Here is a 23,907-nt window from a genome sequence, read left to right on the forward strand (position 1 = left end):
CTATCAAGTTTTATTCTATCACCAACCCCCCTCCCCCCACTGGTCTCCCCCTCTACACTCACATAGGTAATTACTGTTAGTAGCTTTTTGTGGCAAGTGCACAGGTGAATGTAGCAAATCTATATCCTTCTTTTTTACTTTTAAATTTTTTTTAATTTTTATTTTTGGCTGCGTTGGGTCTTTGTTGCTGCGCGCGGGCTTTCTCTAGTTGTGGAGAGCAGGAGCTCCTCTTGGTTGTGGTGCGCAGGCTGCTCACTGCGGTGGCTTCTCTTGTTGCAGAGCACAGGCTCTAGGCACGCGGGCTTCAGTAGTTGCGGCACGCGGGCTCAGTAGTTGTGGCTCATGGGCTCTAGAGCGCAGGCTCAGTGGTTGTGGTGCACGGGCTTAGTTGTTTCGCGGCATGTGGGATCTTCCCGGATCAGGGTTCAAACCCATGTTCCCTGCATTGGCAGGCAGATTCTTAACCATTGTGCCACCAGGGAAGCCCTATATACCATTTTATACACGAGCAAAGTAAGGTATTTAAATGACAACCAGGGACGCCAGTAGTCCAGCCTGTCTTTTCTGAGTGCCCAGACTGTTGCTTAAGTGTGGATCCTGCGAGTAGGTGGTAGGAGAGGAGGCTGAGCTGTCAGCACAGTCAGTGAGTGATAATTATTTACTTGGCTGTTTACCCCAGGAGGCTGTGAGTCTCTGGAGGACAAGAATGTGTCTTATGCATTGTTGCAGCATTACTACCTAGCACTGTGCCTGGCATGCAATAAACACCCTATTTTTGGAAAGCTGTGGATCCTGAGTCACAGTGGATATTATCACAGAAAATAATTTTTCTATTTTTGTGCTTTGTAACATAATTCAGCATCTCAAATGTTTATGACTTTGTTTTGCTTTTCCAGAATGAATATAATGATTACCAATTTTTGAGCACTAATTATGCATCAGTCATAATTGCCAAACACTTACATCTCATTTAACCTACAACCCTGTGACTTGAGTATTCAAATCATTTGGCAGATGATGATAAAACGAGTTCAGAGAGGTTAACTAACTCACCCAAGTTTGCCCAGCGAGTGAGCATCAGAGCTAGAATTCAGAGCCAGCTCAGTCTGACCACAAAGCCAGTGGCCTTGACCATTCAAACATGTCTACATGTCATCTACTCTGGAAAACCACAAGGAAAGGTCAGCCTCTGGTCATACCACATGACTCAATTCAGAGTGAGATGGTTGAAGGCTGGCTCAAATCAGTTTCATCAATTTTTAGCATTTTGAACCTCCACTGTTTTGATGACCCTAGATACTTGAGAAGGAAACAACAATAACAAAACAGGTTTCTTGTTTACAGGGGTTGTTTTCTAAGCTGTGACTAATCCTGAAGTGTACCTATAATTTGTAGTGTTGTTCTAAGTGCCCAAAACTTCTACAGTGTATGGGGAAGCTGATGTGCTGACACTGACCTTGATGTTATTGAGAAAGATGTAATGTATTTTTTTAAACATTTATTTATTTTTGGCTGCATTGGGTCTTCGTTGCTGTGCGCGGGCTTTCTCTACTTGCGGCGAGCAGGGGCTGCTTTTCGTTGCGGTGCACAGGCTTCTCATCGTGGTTGCTTCTCTTGTTGTGGAGCACGGGCTCTAGGCGCGGGCTTCAATAGTTGTGGCACCTGGGTTTAATTGCTCTGGGGCATGTGGGATCTTCCCAGACCAGGGACTGAACCCATGTCCCCTGCACTGGCAGGTGAATTCTTAACCACTGCATCACCAGGGAAGTCCCTAACGTATACCTTCTTTATTCTTCCATTCAATAAATATTTGAGTTTCTACCATCTGCCTGCCACTGTTTGGCAGCACTGGAGATAGAGCAGTGAACCAAAACAAAAATTCCTGTCCATTTGGAACTTATATTCTAGTGGGAAGACACAAACAAAAATAAAAGTAAAACTTAAAGTTAGATGGTGAGAAGTCTTATGGAGAAGGATGGTAAGGGGAATATAGAATGCTGGGAGGTACACTCAGTTTTAAAATCTTACACTGCATGTTGCAACTGTGACAAGTCATTAGCCTCTGGCCCCTTTCTCTTCTGAGCATGCCTCATAACGCCCTGGATTTGTGTCACATCCTGTAGGTCCTGCTTTCTGCATACCCAATGTGAAACCCCAGGAACCACTTGTCTTGAAGTTCTCATCTAGTTTCTTGCTGGCCAGAGTTAATTTATATCTAACCTAGACTCAAATATAAAGCCTGGCCGAGGGTATTCAAATAATCTTGAGAGTTTGCAGAGAATCAGAAGGTGCAGGGGAAAAGAAATCAAAACACGACCTCTTCAGGTAAGATTAGGTAGAATTATCTTTACCTTTTCACTTCTGGCCTAATCACTCGGGGAGTGAAAAACAGCTCAAGGGCGTGGCAGGGCCTAGAGATAGCTGGAAGGAGGTTCTGGGTAGGTTATAATAGTTAATGTAGAGGCAGAAGAAAGAAAGTGGAATAATTTGTCGAGTGAATGAGGCAATGGTGATGCCAAGAGGTGGTAGCGGTCGGGGGGGGGGGGAGGGAAATAGAGGCTTTAGCCTCTCATAAGCTCCATGAGCTATTTAGCCCCAAGACAACTGCCCCTACCCCAACGAATCCAAAATAACAATATTCTTCAATTGTGACAACAGACATTTTCTCAATCACACGTGAAGCGTGAATAAAAGCATCTTTGGAGAACCCTGTTTTGTACTGATCTACCATACAGTTTAAGTAAGGGTGTGATCGCCAAAGCAGCTCCAAAAACAAGCTCCTCTAAGCCGGAGATTTACAAAATATGGCCATGGCTTAGGCTGGACAAAGCCAGTGGAAGGACTCTGCCTGGGAGTGGCTATGGTGCGCCATCAGGCTTGGACAGGGACGGGAATATGGGGCGAAGTTGCTGATGGTGATAATGAAGTCACGACCTCCTCTCCTTGTGAAGTCAAAACCATTTAAAAAAACACTGATGCTCACGTCACCCAGGGTTGAGGCCTCCCTTCGGTCCTTAGGGCAGAGTGCCGTCGACCTTATGGCCCCGGCCAGCGTTAAGCACCGAAACCGTCTCAAACACTGCAGTCAAGGATCTGTGGCCGGTTCCACCAACGCCTGCGCTAGGGGCCTGGCCTCAAGGCTAAGTGAGGGCAGGGCGGGGATGACTGGGCGGCCCACCGCTCCCTGCACAGCCTGCTGGGAGTTGTAGTTCAGTCGTCGAAGAGCCGCGGCAATCCCCATCCCTCTCTTCCGCTTCCTCCCCGCCCGGATGAGTGCGCAGAATGGGAACCGTTGGAGGGTACCCAGAGAGCGTGGGACTACAATTCCCAACGGACGGTTGCCCCCAGGGCGCAGCCCCAGGTAGCCGGCTGCGGGTGTCGGGCCCCGGCGCACGCGCACACGCTTCGGGCGGTGGCAGAATTCGGCCGCGTGCGCTTTCCCGCTCCAGCCGGCTCGGCGCTCGCTGCCCTTCTGGCTGCCGGTCGATCCACGCTAGCCCGCTACGCGCCGTCTCTTGGTTTCGCGCGCCTCTCCTTCTCCCTAGTTGTTTGTAGAGCCAGGCCACGCCCGTTTCCCGCCGCCAGGGCCTGGTTCGTTCCCGCCCCATCCCGCCCCTCTCTGAGCTCCTGCTCCTTCTGCTGGAGGCGGAGGCTCCATGTTGTCCCCTCAGCGAGTGGTAGCGGCTGCATCGGGAGGAGCAGGTGAGGCGCGCTATTTTCCCCGAGCCCGCTCCGTGGCCACCCCCGCCGCCCTCCCTGCTATAGTTTCGAGGAGACCGGACGCCCGCGCCGCCGCCCTTCCTCGTCCCGGGGTTGGAACCGCGCGCCTCTCGCTGGGGTCCCTTAGCTGACGAATTAGGGTCCGGGGGCTGCTCGCGAGGCCGGGCCAGTCGGACGCGGGCGACGCCTTCCTCCGCTACCGGCCGGGAGCGGCCGCCTTCGGGGGTCGGGCCCTGGGCCCGGAGGAGGCCGTTAGTACTCCTCGGGGTACTAACGGCCGTTAGTACCCCGAGGGTCGGTGGTCCTGGGGCGGCGTTTAGAGGCTGAGCTGGGCGCTCCGGGCTGCTGCCCTCTCCCTGCCTAGGCGCTTCGCTCGCTCGCGGGCCGGGAAACCTCGGGCCGAGTGGCTGTGGCCGTATTAACGGGCCCAGGGAGTGGGGAAGGTAGATGCTTTATTGTTCACCCTTTTAAAAAGCTCTGGAGGGCTGCGAAGCGTCTTTGAGTTGGAAGCTTTATTTTTATCCTAAAGACCTTGAGTTACAGGAGGTTTTAGGGAAGTCGATTTTCAACCCGCACTTATCTCCCTAAGGAGATAAAAGAATGTGGCCTAAATTGATTTTTAGGAAGTTCTTTTAGTACGTTTGGTACAGTACGTTGTTCTTTTGCTTTCTTGAATACACAAAGCATAGGGAAAGTATTAAAGAGAAAACAAATAGTCACCATAAATTCATGGATTTTAATTTCATCTGTCGTTCTACCTGGCTTTATTCTTGTTTGCTGTGTGTGCTGTTGAAATGGCCAGAAGTTTTCACTTGCGAAATCTAAAGGCAAAAAAAAAAAAAAGAAAAGAACATTGTTTGAAGACACTTTTAATAAATCTTAGTCCTCACGTTTGAATATGAAGTTGGATGGAATGTTTTGGGAAGGAGAGAAAAGAACTAACGGACCAAAAACGTGGTTTCACATTTTGGCTGGCTTTTGGAGAAGCAAAAGCTACGTAGTTTTAAACCGCGACAAGTATTCAGCATTGCAGTGTACTGAATTTCAAATTACTGTTTTTTTCCAATCCCCACAGAAACCAGCTCATAGTATAGAAATCTCTGTTGCTGCTTTAACACCTGTAAAGAAAACGCTTGATTGAAGAAGACCTCTACCTAATGAAGCATTACATTAGAGCAGGTTGTTTTATTAGCTGTTGTTAACTGTCTTATTGGAGTAATCATAAAATTAAGAAAAGTAGTAAAAAGTAAGGATAAATGTGATGATGTGTACTAGCATAATTGTCTTAGTTTTCACTAAGTAGCACTTGTTTAGATTAGGCTTTTTTAGAATTGGTTTTCTGTGGCGTAGCACATGCATTTTTCATTTTTATGACTCCTGAGTCATATAATAAAAGGTATACTCACACTAGTTATTTAAAATGAAATAATAGAGAATTGTAAGAAGCAAGAAATATAAAGTCACCTCTACTTCCCCAATTCCCCAGTGGTAGTCATTACTCACAGTTTGGTCACATATTCTAAGATTTCTTTCAAGTACCTTAGGGAACCCTGGGTTGTGTGAACTTGTTTGAGGTTTAAAATTTACCTGCAGTGACTCGGCATGCCTGTTAAACTTTCTATGGCCTTGTGTCTTATACTGAGAAATTGTTTAACACAACTACAGTTTAAAGTTAGTCTGAATTTTAAAACATTTTCCTGACTTATCTTTGAGATTCTAGGAACATATTCTAAAAAATATCAAGGGGGAAAAGTGAGTGGAAAGCTTTTAGTTAAACGAGAAAAGTCTTTTAATTGCTGTAGAGCTGTGGTTCTCCGCCCTGCTGCTGCGCATTAGAATAACTTGGGGTTTTTAAAACCTGCCAATGCTTGGGGCCCACTCACAGATTCTGATTTAATATATTGAGGGACTAGGCAACAGTTTAAAAAAAAAAACAAACCCAAAACCCAAGTAATTTAATTTCTGTACTAATATATACAAATTTCTCTGTAGGTGGTTGCTTAATTTGAATTGATTTATTACTTTATAGGAAGTATAATTTGTAATATCAGTATTTTTGTATTGAGTTGATACTCTTCCATGCACATATCTAAAGAATGCCTTTTATTGGTATGTGTTTAGATTGTTAGAATATGTTTTGATTGTTAGAATGTGTTACATATATTTCACAGATAAAGTATCAATATATTACAAATCAGAAAATAGGTTTTAGTGGTATAGTAGGTGAATAAGCAAAGAAGTAGATTAACTCTTTTTGTCTTGAAACGATAAGGACTCCAAATCAAATATTGCCAGTTAAAGCTTATTCAACTGGAATACAGGTAATTAAAACCTTCAGGTAACCAGATTGATTTTGGGGGTGGTCTCATTTTTAGGGTAAAGTCAAATAAGATGAATATTGAATTCATTCTGTTAAAAAGATTTTTATCTTTTTAATAGACTAGCCTGGTATCTATTCTATTAAATGCTGTATTAAATTAGATGCCTGTAGTATAGCCTGGCATCATTTTTAGATTCAGCCCAATCTCTGCATTTCTGAATCTTTAATACTGTTTAGTCATAGTTGATCTTCATAAATCCATTAAGCACTACAGAATTCTTAATAGAGATAGATGTGACTGTGGTCAGGCCATATCTTTGTATGTGTATAAGATGTCACATCTGTTACTCATATAAATGAACATAATAGAGCATTACCTCTTCATATCGAACATTAACTGTTCATGTAAGTGAGCATTACTGTTGTCATCATCTCAGAATGCATATCTGGACCTTGGGAAATGATTGCTTCGCTAAAGGGAGAAGGCATATAAGGTTGCCACTTAAAGGCTTTTCTAGTGCTATCCCTGGAGGTCAGATCTCCAGAGTATAAGATTACTGAGAAGTGGGAGTAATTTCACTGCAAATGGAGTATCTCTCCCCCTTAAAAAACTCCTAAAACAAACCCCCAGGTCTTTGGTGGGGTCCTTGCTGAGCAAGTTGCTTTAATGTTTTTATCATCGTAAATTTTGATCTGTTCTTTAGCCAGGACTATACGATTTTAAATTAAGCCAAGGCATGAATACGTTACCCAGCAAGTTTGGCCAATTTAGATATTCAGGAAATTTTCACTTGTTCAACAGAGATTGAATTTTAGGGCTATAAAATGGCTTTACCTAACTGCCTGATTTTGTAGACGAAACTGAGACACAGAGAAGTAAAGTGATTTACTCATGCTGTTACGGTTAGTACGAAACTGGGCCCAGAAATCTGGTCTTTCCTGATTGTTAGGGAAGGCCTTTCTCCTGTAGATACTCCTTCACTGTTATAATAGTCTTTGCCAAACCAGGAGCTTAAGTCATAAAAGGAAGAAATGGTAGGGTCTGGTGGTATGTTTCATCTAGGAAGATGGAGTCAGGGAAGATGTGAAGGCTGAAAGGTGGAGATTTGAGAGAAGTGGAGCATCTGAGAGGATTCATTTTGATGATACTAAATGTAGACTTATAAAATGTTAGAACTGAAAGGGTTGCTAGAGGTTAAATCTTGACTCATTTTACTGTTGAGACTGAAGACTAGACATGCCCAGAATCACACAGGTTGTTAGTGGTAGAACTGGAACAGGAACTTGTCTCTTGACTCTTGTACCCATATATTTCTACATAATACACCTCCAAGAGTGAGCTGATGGTGGAATATCCAGGTGAATCTTCCCCTTAAGCAGTTGCACATTTGGACCTAAGTGCAGGTTAGAAATGAATGAAGTTGCATCACCAAAATAGAGGATGTAGTGAAATTATAAGAATAAAGAGCTTATTCAGGGAGAGGTTGAGAACTGCAGAAGGCTAAAGCAGGGCGTTGGTGGGTATCACAGGAGGCTGAAAAGGAGAACCAGTGAAAGGGGGTGATAAAGAGGCTGGAAGAGAACTAGGAGTGGGCACTGTTGTGGAGTCCAAAGGTTTTAAGAAGTTTCAGAAGTGGTTGGCCAGTGTGTTATATCACAGGTGTAGAGTTGAATGAGAATCAAGAAATGCCTATTGGATTTGGCAGGAGAGGTCATTGATGAACTAGAGAATGGTTTCAACAGAGAGACTGAGAGGAAAGTCAGATTGCAAGGTGATAAGAAGGGAATGGGTAGATAAGTGGATGAAGACACACTTTCAGGGAGGTTGACAAAGAAAGGCTGGGAGGAGGAAGGGAAGAAACTGACTTTTATTGAGGTTCTTTACATGTACTATAGGGTTTAGTGTTCACAGTACTAGGAAGCTATTATTCTATGGTAGATCCTGGGGCTGAATGTGGTAGTTTCCCTACTCCCCAGGGGCTCCCAGGAGCTCATTACAATATTATTATGTTGTAATGAGTGGAATAATAGTAAAGGTTTTAGTGGAAATAGGAAAGTGGGTTCTTTTTATGGAGTCCCTAATATGTGTCAGACACTGTCCTTTGAGATGGGTATTAGTTTTATAAATAAATGGAGCTACAAATGGTTAGAAATTTATCCACAGTCACATTGTGACTAAATGGTGGAGTTTTTCGTTTATTCCCCAACTGTTTATTGGATGTCTACTCTCTGTGGGCACTCTTCTGGTTCTTGGGGGATATAGCATTGAACAAAAGAGACAAAAATTTCTGCCCTCATGGAGGTTACATTCTAGAGGTGAGAAAGTAAGGATTTAAGCCCTGCCGTCTCTCTTGATTGCTTTTAGTGTACTGTGCAAAGTGATGGGCTCTGAGAGGATGGGGTGGGTGATCAGGACAGAGGGAGGGTGAAGGTGATTGTTGAAGGATGAGCAAGTGTTTGCTGGAGTCAAGTGGAAGAAACATTTCAGGCCATGAGAACAAATGGTTGAATAGGCTGTATATTTGAAAATTTGGAATCAAGACAGGACAGGACGTGAATCCTAACTTTCTCCTAGGAGGAGGACCAATGAGTATAAATTTACCTGGGAGGATGAGGAGAATAAAGCATTAGAGGAACGAAGGCAGTAGGGCGAATGGTGAAAGGGTTTGACTTACAGGATGGGACTTTTTAGCTTTCAGCCATCAATCCATAAAATGTTTTTGTATTTTTTTAAATAAATTTGTTTTATTTATTTAATTTTGGCCACGTTGGGTCTTTGTTGCTGCACGCGGGCTTTCTCTAGTTCCTGCGAGCGGGGGCTACTCTTGGTTGCGGTGCGCGTGCTTCTCATTGTGTTGGCTTCTCGTTGCAGAGCATGGGCTCTAGGCGTGCGGGCTTCAGTAGCTGTGGCATGTGGGCTCAGTAGTTTTGACTTGCAGGCTCTAGAGCATGGGCTCAGTAGTTGTGGCACACGGACTTAGTTGCTCCGTGGCATGTCGGATCTTCCTGGACCAGGGCTTGAACCCGTGTCCCCTGCATTGGCAGGCAGATTCTTAAGCACTGTGCCACCAGGGAGGTCCTTGATAGTTTTTTTTTTATGTAGTTGCTGATATGTTTATGTACTGTAATGAAGGCATTCATCCCTGAAGGATGAGGTAACATCCTTAAAGCAACACTCGGGGATGTTGACTTGCATGATCAACCTAACAGGCAGGAAAGGTTGGAATGGAAGGTGGCATGGCTAAAGGAGATGGCCCTGAGGTTTTTTTTTTTTTTTTTTTTTTTTTTTTTTTGCGGTACGTGGGCCTCTCACTGCTGTGGCCTCTCCCGTTGCGGAGCACAAGGCTCCGGACGCGCAGGCTCAGCGGCCATGGCTCACGGGCCCAGCCGCTCTGCGGCATGTGGGATCCTCCCGGACCAGGGCACGAACCCGTGTCCCCTGCATCGGCAGGCGGACTCTCAACCACTGCGCCACCAGGGAAGCCCCGGCCCTGAGGTTTTGATTAAGGGATCTATGAGATTGGGGGGCAGGTTGTCTGAGATGCGAGGATAAATCAGCAAAGGAAATTTACATGATATCTAGAAAAGGGTGAGTGGAAATAAGATTTTTACTTGGATGATCAATAATATAGTTCTCTTGTCTTAGGAAGTGAGAGATAAAGATAGTGTGGTGAAAAGTGAGCAGCTCTATTTGTTTAAATTAAATTATTAGTGATGTGTACAGTTTAAAATGATTTTTCCCTTAAGTGGATCCAAACCAAAGGAACAAGATCTTTTAAAATCCGGTGTGCCCGGTATACTGTCGGAGAGAAATGCAGGATCACCCCAGCTCCCTCAAGTAAATATAGCCTGGTTCTCTTCTTTTTCACTTTGCTACAGGCAGAAAGAGGAAGAGATGAGGGAAGGCTTTATCACTTTTTTTTTAAACTGTCCTTCTTAGTGGTCTTCATCTTCTCTTGAAGTGTAGTTCGTTGTCTACAGCTGCATACATTTTTGTCATGTGATTATTCTATCTTGTTTGTAGCCCAGGTAACTGTATCTTCCATACCTGTTGCCCTGACAGTATCACCTGCATCCTTAGGGTGGTAGCTTTCAACTAGATTACAGTACATACCATCCGTCCTTTTTACAGTTGTTTATTGCGTGCCTGCTTTGTGTCAGTACATTCACGCTGCTCAGTAAACTTTAATAGTGAAATAGATGAAATTGAAAGAGCCAGTACCATGAACTCAATTGTGAAGTCCTGGGGGACTATTGTATTGGTTACTAGGTTTGGTTGTATCTCCTAGAGCCTCCAAGTAAGTGATTTAAACGAGGTAGACATTTTTCTTTCATATGAAAGTGAGCCAGCATGGCAGTTCTGCTACACCAAGCCCTCAGCCCTACCTCTCTTGTTGCTCCAGTATTCCTAGGGTGTTGCCCTCACATGCCTGGTCCAGGGTGACTTGGTCCCACTTTTGCATATAGCCAGCAGGAAGGGGGAAGATGCATGATATGCAAGTTGCTATATCATTTCCAGTCAGAACTTAGTCACACAGTGATACCCTACATACAAGGTTGGGTTGGAAATGTGTTTCTTCTGAGCATTTATATGCCCAGCTAAAAATATATTACCATAGCAGGAGGAGAAAATGAATATTGGGGGAGCAACCAGCCATCTCAGGGACTTTGTTTGGTATTGCTTTGAGTACTGCACAGTACTTAACCTTGTGGCTTGTCCATAAGGTGTGGATAAATTGTTCTCATTTCTTCTTTTATATAAAAGACTGAAGGTCTTCAGGTCCTGGATTCACCTGCTGTTATGGCAATAAGAACTCTAAGAGATTATTTACAGAAATGTTTCCTTTTTATAATAGGAAATAATGGGAAAGAAAAGTATTAGTATATATGTATTATAATGCTAGAATGACACTGAATCAATGTTTATAAATTGTTTTCCAACAGTTTGCAAAAAATTAAAAAGTGGCAAGAACCCTTTTGTTGCTGCCTGATACAGTAAGTATAAAAAGCGAGCAGCGGGACTCCCCTGGTGGCGCAGTGGTTAAGAATCCGCCTGCCAATGCAGGGGACACAGGTTCGATCCCTGGTCCGGAGAGCACCCACATGCCGCGGAGCAACTAAGCCCATGCGTCACAACTACTGAGCCCATGTGCCATAACTACTGAAGCCCGCACACTGTAGGGCCTACATGCCGCAGCTACTGAGCTTGTGTGCTGCAACTACTGAAGCCCGTGTGCCTAGAGCCTGTGCTCTACAACAAGAGAAGCCACCGCAATGAGAAACCCGTGCAGTGCAATGAAGAGTAGCCCCTGCTCGCCGCAACTGGAGAAAGCCTGTGGTCAGGAACGAAGACCCAGTGCAGCCAAAAAATAAAAATAAATAAAAAGTGAGCAGCAATTCCCATACTTAAAGATTAGAGTCTGGCCGTCAAGCTGTTTTGTTGACTTTGCCTGCTGTGATCATTCAGCCTTTACTGCTTCCCAGATGAAAGTGTTTCTGGGACCATGTGTATGATTTTGGCCAAATCTGCCTATCTGTTCTATGCTCAATATTTGTCCTTCAATTTACTTTATATTGATTAGTTTTTAAAACTTAGCCTCCTAAGCAATAATCCATTAAAACATGGTTTTGTTTCCTAATGTTTAATAGTCATTAAAATACATAATTATTAAAATAAAACAAGTGTCCTTTTAACTACCTAAAAACATCTCCTTTAGTACATACACTTAGGGAAGGGAAATAGTGCTTTGCCTCATTTCATAGGCCCCACTGCTGTTTGTTTGTTTGTTTGTTTGTTTGCGGTACGCAGGCCTCTCACTGTTGTGGCCTCTCCTGTTGTGGAGCACAGGCTCCGGACGCACAGGCCCAGTGGCCATGGCTCACGGGCCCAGCCACTCCGCAGCATGTGGGATCTTCCCGGACCGGGGCACGAACCCGTGTCCCCTGCATCGGCAGGCGGACTCCCAACCACTGCGCCACCAGGGAAGCCCTATGGTTTTATTTTTAAAGTAATTTATTTATTTATTTATTTTTGGCTGCATTGGGTCTTCGTTGCTGCACGCGGGCTTTCTCTAGTTGTGGCGAGTAGGGCCTACTCTTGGTTGCTGTGTGCGGGCTTCTCATTGCGGTGGCTTCTCTTGTCGCGGGCTCTAGGTGCATGGGCTTCAGTAGTTGTGGCGTGTGAGCTCAGTAGTTGTGGCTCGTGGGCTCTAGAGCGCAGTCTCAGTTGTTGTGGCACACGGGCTTAGTTGCTCCGCGGCATGTGGGATCTTCCCGGACCAGGGCTCAAGCCCATGTCCCCTGCATTGGCTGGCGGATTCTTAACCACTGTGCCACCAGGGAAGTCCTGGATATCCTTTTTTAATGATATGCTCGTTCATAATCTTTTACCCATTGCTATTTTTAAAGGGGGAATGGTTGTCTTTTGTTTTTCTAGAGTGATTCTGGATATGAGTCCTTTGGATTTAGGTGTTAGGAATATTTCCTCCTAGCCTGTGACTTGCATTTTTACTCCCTTAAGGATGTCTTTTAATGAACAAAAATTCTTAATTTTAATGAAGTCTAATTTGTCATTTTTTTTCTTTTATGGTTGGCGCTTTGTGCCGTGTTTAAGAAGTTTTTACTCTTCCCATGTTAAAAAAGTACCATTTTAAAAATATTTGAAACTAACATTTTTTTTTCTCTACAACAACATAGGTGATGCTATGGAGAGTGGAAAGCCTTGTCCAGTGCAGGTTGTTTTGGTGCAGAAAGACCAACATGCCTTTGAGCTAGAAGAGAAAGCCTTGGCCAGCATCCTCTTACAGGAACACATCCGAGACCTTGATGTGGTGGTGGTGTCAGTGGCTGGTGCCTTCCGAAAGGGCAAGTCCTTCTTCCTGGACTTTATGCTACGATACTTATATATCCAGGTAAAGTAGAATTATTTCATTTCAAATTAGAAAGTGAGACTGTTATGTCCAAAAGAGCAAACTAAGCTCATGAATTATCCTTGATGTGTAAAGTTACTCGAAATTTTAGACTTAATGGAAATTTCTTATTTCTCCTATAGAAGGAAGGTGGCAGTTCAAATTGGTTGGGTGACCGAGAAGAACCGTTAACAGGGTTTTCATGGAGGGGGGGCTCTGACCCAGAAACCACTGGGATCCAGATCTGGAGTGAGGTTTTCACTGTGGAGAAGCCAGATGGGAAGAAGGTAAGGAAGAAAAAGACTTATAAACTAACAAACACAACAGAATGAGAACTTTAATGTGTAGCCTGATAATCCAATTAAAAATGATTTTTATCGTAATGATATAAGTGCATGTTTAAAACTAATTCATGAATAAAAGGTCAAAGAGTAACATAAGGCTTCTAACGAACAATAGCTGTCAGGTGCCCTAGTCCTCTGTCTGCTCATTTTCACTTCCCAAAGGCTAATGCTCTCAGCTGTTCAGATGTTACTTCTGTTCTTTACACTCTTACTCCTGTAAGCATTCACTCCCCCCACCCCTCCAGCTGTCAGCAGGGCATCTTACCCACCTCATCGAACCTAGTAAGCTTCAGTTATAGAACTGCTCCCCAGGTTTCTTTGTGAGGGCCAGCAGGGGCAAGTCATGTGTCTCCTAAAGTGGAAGAGGGGATTTGGGGTTATGACTGTTTCTTCAACAGACTTTAACCCATTCCTTCTGTTTTTAGCCTCACCCTAAAGCATACCTTCACAGCTGTTTGTGCCTCTCATTTTTGAGTCTTTCCAGGGCTTCAGGTTTCATATCCCCCCTTCAGGTTGTTCAGTTTCTGCCGTTTCCTTGATGTTAAGTAATTAAATATTTTGAGAGCTGGACAGTTGATGCACGACTTTTTTTTTTAATGTTTATTTATTTATTTGGCTGCGCTGGGGCTTAGTTGCGGCATGCAGGATCTTCGTTGCTGCGTGCGGGATCTTTAGTTGCAGCATGCGGGATCTAGTTACCTGACCAGGGATCGAACCTGGGCTCCCTACGTTGGGAGCTAGGAGTCCTAACCACTGGACCACCAGGGAAGTCCCTGATGCATGAACTCTTGATCACTGTTTCCACAGTTTCTATTTCTTTTCCTTATTCTTTTAATGTTTTGTTTCTTTCTCTCTTTGTTTTTTGTTTTTTTTTTTTTAGTAAAGTTTCAGGAGAAAGGTATATAGGAAAACCCTCTTTTTTTTTTTTAGCATAAATACACATACAGAAATGCGTAGCAAAATGGGGAGATTATCACACATTTTTTTTTAAGGGTAGAGAATGTAGGAGAGTAAGGAGTTTTTGGAATATAACATTAGAAACTTTTGCATGGAAGGATCTTTAGATGTTATTTTTATCCAGCCTTTAATTTTTTAACAGCTTTACTGAAATTTAATTGATGTTCCATTTCTCCCCTCCCAGCTTTAGTCACTATTTTACTTTAATAACATTGTTTTTATTGTTGTTTAAATGGTCAGTTATCTTTTAAAGATATTTAAATAATAAGAAAAAAGCCATATATTTACCCATGCAGTTACCATTAACTGCTCTTCACTTTTTGTGTCTAGGTTTTTATCTATTTTTTGTATTCATTTTCCTTCAGCCTGAAGGACTTCTTTAATATTTCCTGGGCTTCCCTGGTGGCGCAGTGGTTGAGAGTCCGCCTGCCGATGCAGGGGACACGGGTTCGTGCCCCGGTCCGGGAAGATCCCACATGCCGCGGGGCGGCTGGGCCCGTGAGCCATGGCTGCTGAGCCTGCGCGTCCAGAGCTGTGCTCCGCAATGGGAGAGGCCACAACAGTGAGAGGCCCACGTACTGCAAAAAAAAAAAAAAAAAAAAATTCCTGTAGTGCTGCTCTTTTGGTGCAGAATTCTTTTAGCTTTCTTTCTATGTTTGAAAAGTATTTTGCCTTTGTTTTGAAAATATTTATGCTGGGTATAGAATTCTAGGCTGGCAGTTTTGTCTTTCAGTGCCTCAAAGATGTCACTCCCCTGCCTTTTTTTTTTTTTAAAAGATTTAATTTAGGGCTTCCCTGGTGGCACAGTGGTTAAGAATCCACCTGCCAATGCAGGGGACACGGGTTCGAGCCCTGGTCTAGGAAGATCCCACGTGCCGTGGAGCAACGAAGCCTGTGCACCACAACTATTGAGCCTGTGCTCTAGAGCCAGCGAGCCACAACTACTGAGCCCGTGTGCCACAACTATTAAAGCCTGTGCGCCTAGAGCCCGTGCTCCGCAACAAGAGAAGCCCACACAGAGCAACGAAGACCCAACGCAGCCAAAAAAAAAAAGATTTAATTTTATTTATTTTTTTGGCTGCGTTGGGTCTTTGTTGCTGCATGTGGGTTTTCTCTAGTTGCGGCGAGAGGGGGCTACTCTTCGTTGCGGTGCATGGGCTTCTCATTATGGTGGCTTCTCTTGTCGTGGAGCACAGGCTCTAGGCACGCAGGCTTCAGTAGTTGTGGCACATGGGCTCAGTAGTTGTCCAGTGCAGGTTGTTTTGGTGTAGAAAGACCAACATGCCTTCGAGCTAGAAGAGAAAGCCTTGGCCAGCATCCTCTTACAGGAACACATCCGAGACCTTGATGTGGTGGTGGTGTCAGTGGCTGGTGCCTTCCAAAAGGGCAAGTCCTTCTTTCTGGTGGCTCGCTGGCTTCGTTGCTCTGCAGCATGTGGAATCTTCCCGGACCAGGGATTGAACCTGTGTCCCCTGCATTGGCAGGCTGATTTTTATCCACTGTGCCACCAGGGAAGACCCTTCCTTGCCTTTTTGCTGACATTACTTCTGCTGAGAAATTGGTGTTATCCTTGTTCTTGTGTGTTTAATGTGTCTTTTTGTCTAGTTGCTTTTATGGGGTTTTTGTAGTCTGACTGGAGGGAACAGGTGCTGTTCTTGGTCCTCTGTGAGCCTTAGGTAGTGTTCCCTCTAACCCCCCTTTTTTTTTTTTTTTTTGCTGTACGCGGGCCTCTCACTGTTGTGGCCTCTCCCGTTGCAGAGCACAGGCTCTGGACGCGCAGGCTCAGCAGCCATGGCTCACGGGCCCAGCAGCTCCGCGGCATGTGGGATCTTCCCAGACCGGGGCACAAACCCGTGTCTCCTGCATTGGCAGGCGGATTCTCAACCACTGCGCCACCAGGGAAGCCCCCTCTAACCCTTTTGAATGGCTCTTTCTCTAGTCTCAGGTAATTTCCTTATTCACATGAGTTGGTCAGGACTCGGCTGAACACTTGATGGGTACCCTCTGTAGATCCCTGGTGTTCTTTGTCTCAGTAGCTCTCTACTCAGGTGCTCTGCCTAAGAACTCCTGTTTCCTTGGTCTTCCTGACTCTCAGCTGTATTTCCTGACTCAGAGAATCTGGTGGCTCTGCCTGGATTCCCCCTCCCTGTGCCTTGGCCAGTTAGCTGGGTCAACTGTAAGGCTCACCTCATCTGTTTCCTTTCTTTCAAGGATCATTATCCTTTGTTACCCAGTGTCCAGTGTCTTGAAACTGTTGTTTCATATATTTTGTCTGTTATGTTTGGTTTTAGGTGGGAGGATAAGTCCAGTCTGTTATTCCATTTTGACTGGAAATGGAAGTCCAATCTTCATTTTAGAGATACTGTAAAATGACCCAGTGAGTTAAGGGCCTGCTGTGGGTAACATAGCGACTCTTAGAGATGGCACCACAACAAGGCCCTATGACCTTCATTTCTGTTCTTATTTTTTGTATCATGTTCTGTTTCTACATTTCTGGTAATGTGTGGTAGGTGGTTTTGTTTTTTACTTTTTATTGCAGAATAGTTGCTTTACAATGTTGTGTTAGTTTCTGCTGTACAGCAAAGTGAGTCAGTTATACATACGTCCACTCTTTTGTAGATTTCCTTTGCATATAGGTCACCACAGATAGGGTTTCCTGTGCTAAACACTAGGTTATTATTAGTTATCTGTTTTATACGTAGTAGTGTATATATTGTCAATCCCAGTCTCCCAATTCGTCCCACCCCCCAGTAGATGCTTTCTTAATTTTTCTTTTTTTTTTTTTTTTGTGGTACGCGGGGCTCTCACTGCTGTGGCCTCTCCCGTTGCGGAGCACAGGCTCCAGACGCGCAGGCTCAGCGGCCATGGCTCACGGGCCCAGCCACTCCGCGGCATGTGGGATCCTCCCAGACCGGGGCACGAACCCGCGTCCCCTGCATCGGTAGGCGGACTCTCAACCACTGCGCCACCAGGGAAGCCCAGATGCTTTCTTAATTTATTTTTAGGAATAAATAATTATTGTTGACTATGTGATCCCTTTGTACAGAAGTGGTGGGCCTCATTTTAATTTTGGGGGAATGTGGTGTATTAATTCTCCTTAAGGGTTTAGGAAATCTCTACAGTGTTAGTAGTAAGCAGGCTTTGCTTTTAGTTATCTGACATTTATAGTGCCGTCATTTTTTTATCTTGTTGAATTGACTCCTCTATAGAGCTCCATGTTTATTGACAGCATTTTGGTTTCCTGCCCTTTAAAAAAATTTAATAGACTTTATTTTTTAGAGTAATTTTAGGTTTATAGGAATATTGATCAGGAAGTGCAGAGTTCCCCCTTCCAGTTTCTCCCTATTATGTACATCTTTTGTCAGTGTGATACATTTGTTATAATTAATGGACCAGTATTGATAGGTTGTCATTAACTGAAGCCCATGGTTTACGTTAAGGTTCACTCTTTGTGTTGCACGTTCTGTGGGTTTTGATAAATGTATAATGATATGTAGCTACGATTACTGTATCAACAGAGGAAGTGCACTGCCCTAAAAATCCTCTGTGCTCCACCCATTTGTTCCTCCTCCCCTCCCTGAAATCCTGGCAACCACTGATTGTTTTACTGTCCCCATAGTTTCGCCTTTTCCAGAATGTCATATAGTTGGAATCATATAGTATATAGCCTTTTCTGATTGGTTTCTTTCACTTAGCAACGTACATATTTTTATGGTTCCTCACATCTGTTTGTATTGAGAGCTCATTTCTTTTTATTTCTGAATAGTATTCCACTCTATGTATGACCACAGTTTATCCACTCACCTACTGAATGCCATCTTGTTTGCTTCCAAGTTGTGGTAATTGTGAGCAGAGCTGCTGTAAATATTCATGGGCAGGTTACTGTGTGGACATAAGTTTCAACTCATTTGGGTAAATACCAAGAAGTGCAACTGTTGGACTGTATGGTAAGATTGTGCTTAGTTTTGTGAGAAACTGCCATGCTGTCTTCCAAACTAGTTGTGCCATTTTGCGTGCTCTCCAGCAGTGAGTGAGAGGTCCTGATGTTTCATATTCTCGTTAGCATTTGGTATTGTCAATTTTCTGGTGTGTAAGGATACCTTGTTGTGTTTCTAATGTGTTTTAAAAAAAATTACATTCAGACATCTAGCAGGATCAGGAGTGCTTTAAAAAAAATCAATATTCCTACACCAGAAACTAACACAACCTTGTAAATTAACTACAATTAAAAAAAATTAATATTGGATAAATGCTGTACTGATAAGCAGTTCTTTAGAAGTTAGCCAAATAAAAGTTTAGCAAGATTGTCTTATTTTATACTTGGTGAGGTTTTAGCTTAGAGCTTGTCTAATTAGAAAGCCACCTACAAGTGGAATTACTGGGTCTGAGAATGCCCATTTCCTCTTTTTCTAGCTATTGCCAAATTGTTCTTGAAGGTAGTTATGGTATTTTACTATTCCACTACACGATATGAGAATACTATTTCCCCGAAATATGCAGCACTTTAAGTGTACTTATGACTCCCACTCCTCAAAGAGCTTCTCTTTAGTATGTCTTCTTTTTCCCTCTGTTTGGCCTCATTTTTCTCATTAGCAGATGCCATGGTTTCCTCTTTTTCATTGAGGTATAATTCACATACCATAAAATTCAACCTTTAAAATACATAATTCAGCAGTTTTTAGTTCACTCACAAGACTGTGCAGGTATCACCATCTAATTCCAGAACATGTTCATCACCCCCAGAAGAAACTCAGTCACTCCCCATTTCCCTCTTCTCCCAGCCCATGGCCACTATCGATCTACCTTCCTCTTCCATGTTGGCTGTTTCATGTAGATGGAGTCACGTAACATATGGGTCATTTGTGTAGCCTCTCGCACCCAGCCCAGTGCCCTCAAGGCCCATCCATGATGTAACACTAGTAATGACTAATGATGTTGAGAATCTTTTCACATAACCATTTGTATATTTTCTTGGGAAAAACATCTGTTCAAATCAAATCCACTTTTTAATTGGGTTGTCTTTTTGTTGTTGAATTCTTTATGCATTCTGGATACTAGACTTTCATCGGATATGTGATTTGCAATTATTTGAAGTCCAGTTTGTATATATTTTTTTGGTCTGTTGTGCTTTAGGTGTCATATATTAGAAACCATTGCCTAATCTGAGGCCATGAAGATTTACACCTATGCTTTCTTCTATGAGTTTTGTGGGTTTTGCTCTAATATTTCGGTCTTGATCTGTTTTAGTTAATTTTTGTATATGATGTGAGGTAGGGATCCAAAACCATTCTTTCACATGTGGAAATCCACTTGTTCCAGCCATGATTAGTCTTTTTTTTTTTAACCTTCAGTTTTATTTTTAATTTATTTGTTTATTATTTATTTATTTTTTGCCGTATTGGGTCTTTGTTGCTGCGTGCGGGCTTTCTCTAGTTGCGGTGAGCGGGGGCTACTCTTCATTGCAGTGTGCGGGCTTCTCTTGTTGAGGAGCATGGGCTCTAGGCACGCAGGTTTCAGTAGTTGTGGCTCGCGGGCTCTAGAGCACAGGCTCAGTAGTTGTGGCCCACAGGCTTAGTTGCTGTGCGACATGTGGGATCTTCCCGGACCAGAGCTCGAACCCATGTCCCCGGCATTGGCAGGCGGATTCTTAACCACTGTTCCACCAGGGAAGTCCCCATGATTAGTTTTGATTGGTCGTTTAGTTTGACAGTATCCTCTTCACAAAACAGCTAAGGTGTGGGTAGATGAACTCTTTTAGCATTAGATTTCAGTGTATTCAGGCTAGAAACTTCATTTCATTTGAATTGACCTTTTTTTCTGAATAGTGCTTTCTTTTGGTTGAATTTATATCATATGTATTCAATCACAGTAGTGCGTTGGGTATATGAAAATCCATAAATATATAATGTTATTAATGGGTCCTGATATATAAACTATATAAAATGATTTATTATCATTTCTAAGAATAAAAATACTTTTCTAAGTAATAAAAATGCCATTTCTAAGAATAAAAATTTTGATTTGTATTTGTTACCGTAAATCTTACCTAAAAATGTTTTTGACTATGGCATTTCTCTTCTTGTATTCACTAGAGCTTCATAGAAAGCTTCCCATCTGGCCTTTGCAGTAATTTCGGTATTGGGAAAGAGCTAGGCACTTGCTGATGAATTCACTTATTTTTCTGAACATATTAAACCCTGTCCTCTTTTGGAACCAGTTATGCACGAGTTTGAAAAGTTTTATTTTTAAATTATATGACTGAAAATTATAGCAAGTTGTATAAGGATTATAAGGTACTATATCTTATTTAACATTTTGCATACATCTAACTTTTAAGGTGGGAACGTTGATTAAGGCTTCATGAAACCTAATTACATAGAGTGAATGATAGCCTAGTTTCTCCTGCTTTCATTTGGCATCTGTGGTGTGGTCTCTGTTTCATAAAGATTGAAATAAATGTTCATTTTATTTTATCAAACAACGAGAAAACTCTAGAAATTTGAGAGAAGAATGCAGGCTTGCAGGTAAATGCCAAAAATATCCCACGCCATATGTTTTATTTATTTTTTGATTATGCCTAAGTTTAAACTAAGTCAATTAATTAATTGACTTACCCAATCCAAATGACTGGCTTTGAAAGTGAGCTAATAGACTTCAACATTTGGCTGTTTTGATTGTTAGGGTGATTTTCCCCTCTTTTCATATTGCTTTGTATGCCTCTATTTTGTATCATATCACCGGATGAGAGCAGATAATCTTCTCCAGCAAAGTTCTCTGTTCAAAAATACAAGGCAGCTGAATACTTACATTTATTGAAAAAAATTCACGTATTAAGTGGACCTGTGCAGTTCAAACCCCTGTTGTTCAAGGGTCAACTGTAATTGTACTTTTCTGATAGAACCTACGAGCAGGTGCTTGAGCCTCATTTAAATATTACCTGTACTTTTCAATTTCTCCTTGCATATCTTCCCTTCTCACTTTTACATATTTTGTTTGTGTTTCCTTTTTTCCATAGGTTGCAGTTGTTCTGATGGATACCCAGGGGGCATTTGACAGCCAGTCCACTGTGAAAGATTGTGCTACCATCTTTGCTCTAAGTACCATGACTAGTTCTGTTCAGGTAAGACCATTTGACTAGGAAAAAAGTTTGTAGAAGAAATAAGATGAAGAGAATACATCTTTCAGTTATTGTTCTGTTATCAGCATTCCTATGGTGATATGTAAATATTCTTTTTAGACTACAAATATAAGTTAAGCTCTTACATGCTTAAGAAGGAGCCTAAACTATTTTTCCATTTTGATCATAAATATATGTAGTATATTCCAAGAAAACTCTGAAAAGTGAAAATCAAAATTATATCATTTACATCATACAGGAAATGTAGATTTGGTAAAAATTGAAGAAAACTATATTTTAAAGTGTAAAGGAAAGATTATGTGATTTCAACATTATATGCATAGTTTTCCAAAAGACATGTTATTACTGTTTAAACAGACCTCATATTCTTATATGCAGACCTTTCATTGTACAAAGCTTCTGTTCAGTCCTTTAGCCTTATTTGGGATTCATTTGAAGTAAGCTAGAGTAGAATAAATCTGGACTTTTGTTTTCTAGATTTATAATTTGTCCCAGAACATTCAGGAAGATGATCTTCAACAGCTACAGGTATATACTTCTCATAAAAATGTTAATATATCATTTAAAAGTTTTAAGACTGAGATAAGTTTTACAACTGAGTAGTTTCAGCCAAAGATTGAAACATGGAGGAAGGCTTGGGGTTCATGGTAATCCTGCATTCTGTATCTGTGGCTGGAGTGGGCAGGGAAGGCCTTAGTGAGTTGAGCTGGGAACCGGAAGAAAGTGGGTGGGTCAGTCCTGCAGATATATTGGGGGGAGGGGTGTGGGGAGTGGTGCAGGGGAGGGGACAGCAGGAAGAAAGACCCTGAGGTGGAGTGTGCTTGTCAGGATCCAGGAACAGCAAGAAGGCCAGTGGGTGGGGTTGGAGGGTGAGACAGGAGAAGGCCAAGTGATGAAGTCAGAGAGGCATTCAGCTTCCAATGATGCCCTGCCTTTGTAAGGACTTGGGCTTTTCCTCTGGGTGAGACGGGAGCCATGTTTTGGTCAGAGGAGTGATATTATTTGACATATTATGAAAGGATCACCCTGGCTGTTGTGTTTAGAATAGATTTTTAGAGGCACAAGTGTGCATTCAGGGAGACTGGTTATGGAGCTATTGCAATAATTCAGGCGAGGTTAAATAAATTCATATTTATAAAATGCATAGGATCATGTGCCTGGAAAACAGTATGTGCTTAGTAACTGCTAGCCATTACTTATTATACCTATCACTGCTACTGTTATTAGTCATTGTCTCCTCTTCTCCATAGTAGCAGTTCTTTTTTGGGGGCTACTTTGGGTCTTCGTTGCTGCGCGCAGGCTTTCTCTAGTTGCGGCGAGTGGGGGCTACTCTTCGTTGCGGTGCGCGGGCTTCTCATCGCGGTGGCTTCTCTTGTTGCAGAGCACGGGCTCTAGGTGCGCGTGCTTCAGTAGTTGTGGCACACGGGCTCAGTAGTTGTGGTGCACGGGCTTAGTTGCTCCACGGCATGTGGGATCTTCCCAGACCAGGGCTCGAACCTGTGTCCTCTGCATTGGCAGGCGGATTCTTAACCACTGCGCCACCAGGGAAGCCCCGAGGGAGAAATTTTTAAAAAAATATTTATTTGCTTATTTATTTGGCTGCATCAGGTCTTAATTGTGGCACGTGGGATCTTTTGTTGTGGCGCACGGGCCCTCTAGTTGTGGTGCGAGGGCTCCAGGGCGCGTGGGCTCTGTGGTTTGTGGCACGTGGGGTCTCTAGTTTAGGCACGCGGGCTTAGTTGCCCTGCGGCATGTGGGATCTTAGTTCCCTGACCAGGGATCGAACTCACATTCCCTGCAGTGGAAGGCAGATTCTTAACCACTAGAGCACCAGGGAAGTCCCGAGGGAGAATTTTTTTACCAAGATGTCAAAGGTAGAAGACAAAAGAAAAAAAGGGGCTAGATTTGATTCCATGTAAATTACAAAAACAGGGTTCTGAACAGGAGTTCGTTACCTATTAAGTGCTGAGGGAGAGAGATGCCCAGGTATCAGAGGTCCCAGTCTGGGGGACTGGGAAAGGTTTCCTGGTGGAGATATTCCCTTCACTCTGTGCCTTCCTCATAGAGCCTAGAATTAAGCTCTCTAAATGGGTAAGATGATATCTATCATTGTACTATTTTTTCTCCTTTTAAAAGTTAATAATGTATAATATTACTGATGAAATTAGAAATATTATCCTTTGAAAAAACTGGGCACTTTGGATAAGGCTGAAGTCCCCCTCTCCCCCTCCCCAGAGGTAACCACTATGCCTATCAGTTTTGAATATATCCTTTCTATTCCCTTCCTGCGTTCTGTAAACAGGTATGTATCCCTATAGGAAATATATGACATGTGACAGCAAGCCCTTATCCAAACGCTTTGAGGCTACATGTGTTTTGGAGTTCAAATTTTTTTAGATTTAAAATTAAAAAATTTTTTTTTAATTTACTTATTTCGTTGTGCTGGGTCTTTGTCGTGGCACTTGGGATCTTGGTTGTGGCATGCGGTATCTTTAGTTGCAGCATGTGTGATCTTTAGTT

At 42.9% G+C, this 23,907-nt stretch overlaps 1 protein-coding gene across 4 annotated transcripts in view; it reads left to right on the plus strand.

The window, feature by feature from the left end:
* The first annotated feature begins 3,354 nt into the window (after positions 1 to 3,354).
* ATL3 (atlastin GTPase 3) overlaps positions 3,355 to 23,907 on the plus strand; it is a 49,315-nt gene continuing 28,762 nt past the window's right edge. The window contains exons 1-6 of one of the 4 annotated variants that reach the window (XM_079930533.1): positions 3,355 to 3,702; positions 4,796 to 4,902; positions 12,737 to 12,951; positions 13,092 to 13,235; positions 21,265 to 21,369; positions 21,865 to 21,915. In XM_079930533.1, the coding sequence (XP_079786659.1) occupies positions 4,878 to 4,902; positions 12,737 to 12,951; positions 13,092 to 13,235; positions 21,265 to 21,369; positions 21,865 to 21,915 (540 nt within the window). In that variant the 5' untranslated portion in view covers positions 3,355 to 3,702; positions 4,796 to 4,877. Of the gene's footprint in view, positions 3,703 to 3,777; positions 4,903 to 10,982; positions 11,036 to 12,736; positions 12,952 to 13,091; positions 13,236 to 21,264; positions 21,370 to 21,864; positions 21,916 to 23,907 lie in introns of those variants that run through there. The other 3 variants (XM_079930531.1, XM_079930532.1, XM_079930534.1) reach the window with 3 other exon arrangements.

Source organism: Stenella coeruleoalba (assembly GCF_951394435.1).
Source record: "Stenella coeruleoalba genome assembly, chromosome: 8".
Lineage (NCBI taxonomy): Eukaryota > Metazoa > Chordata > Mammalia > Artiodactyla > Delphinidae > Stenella > Stenella coeruleoalba.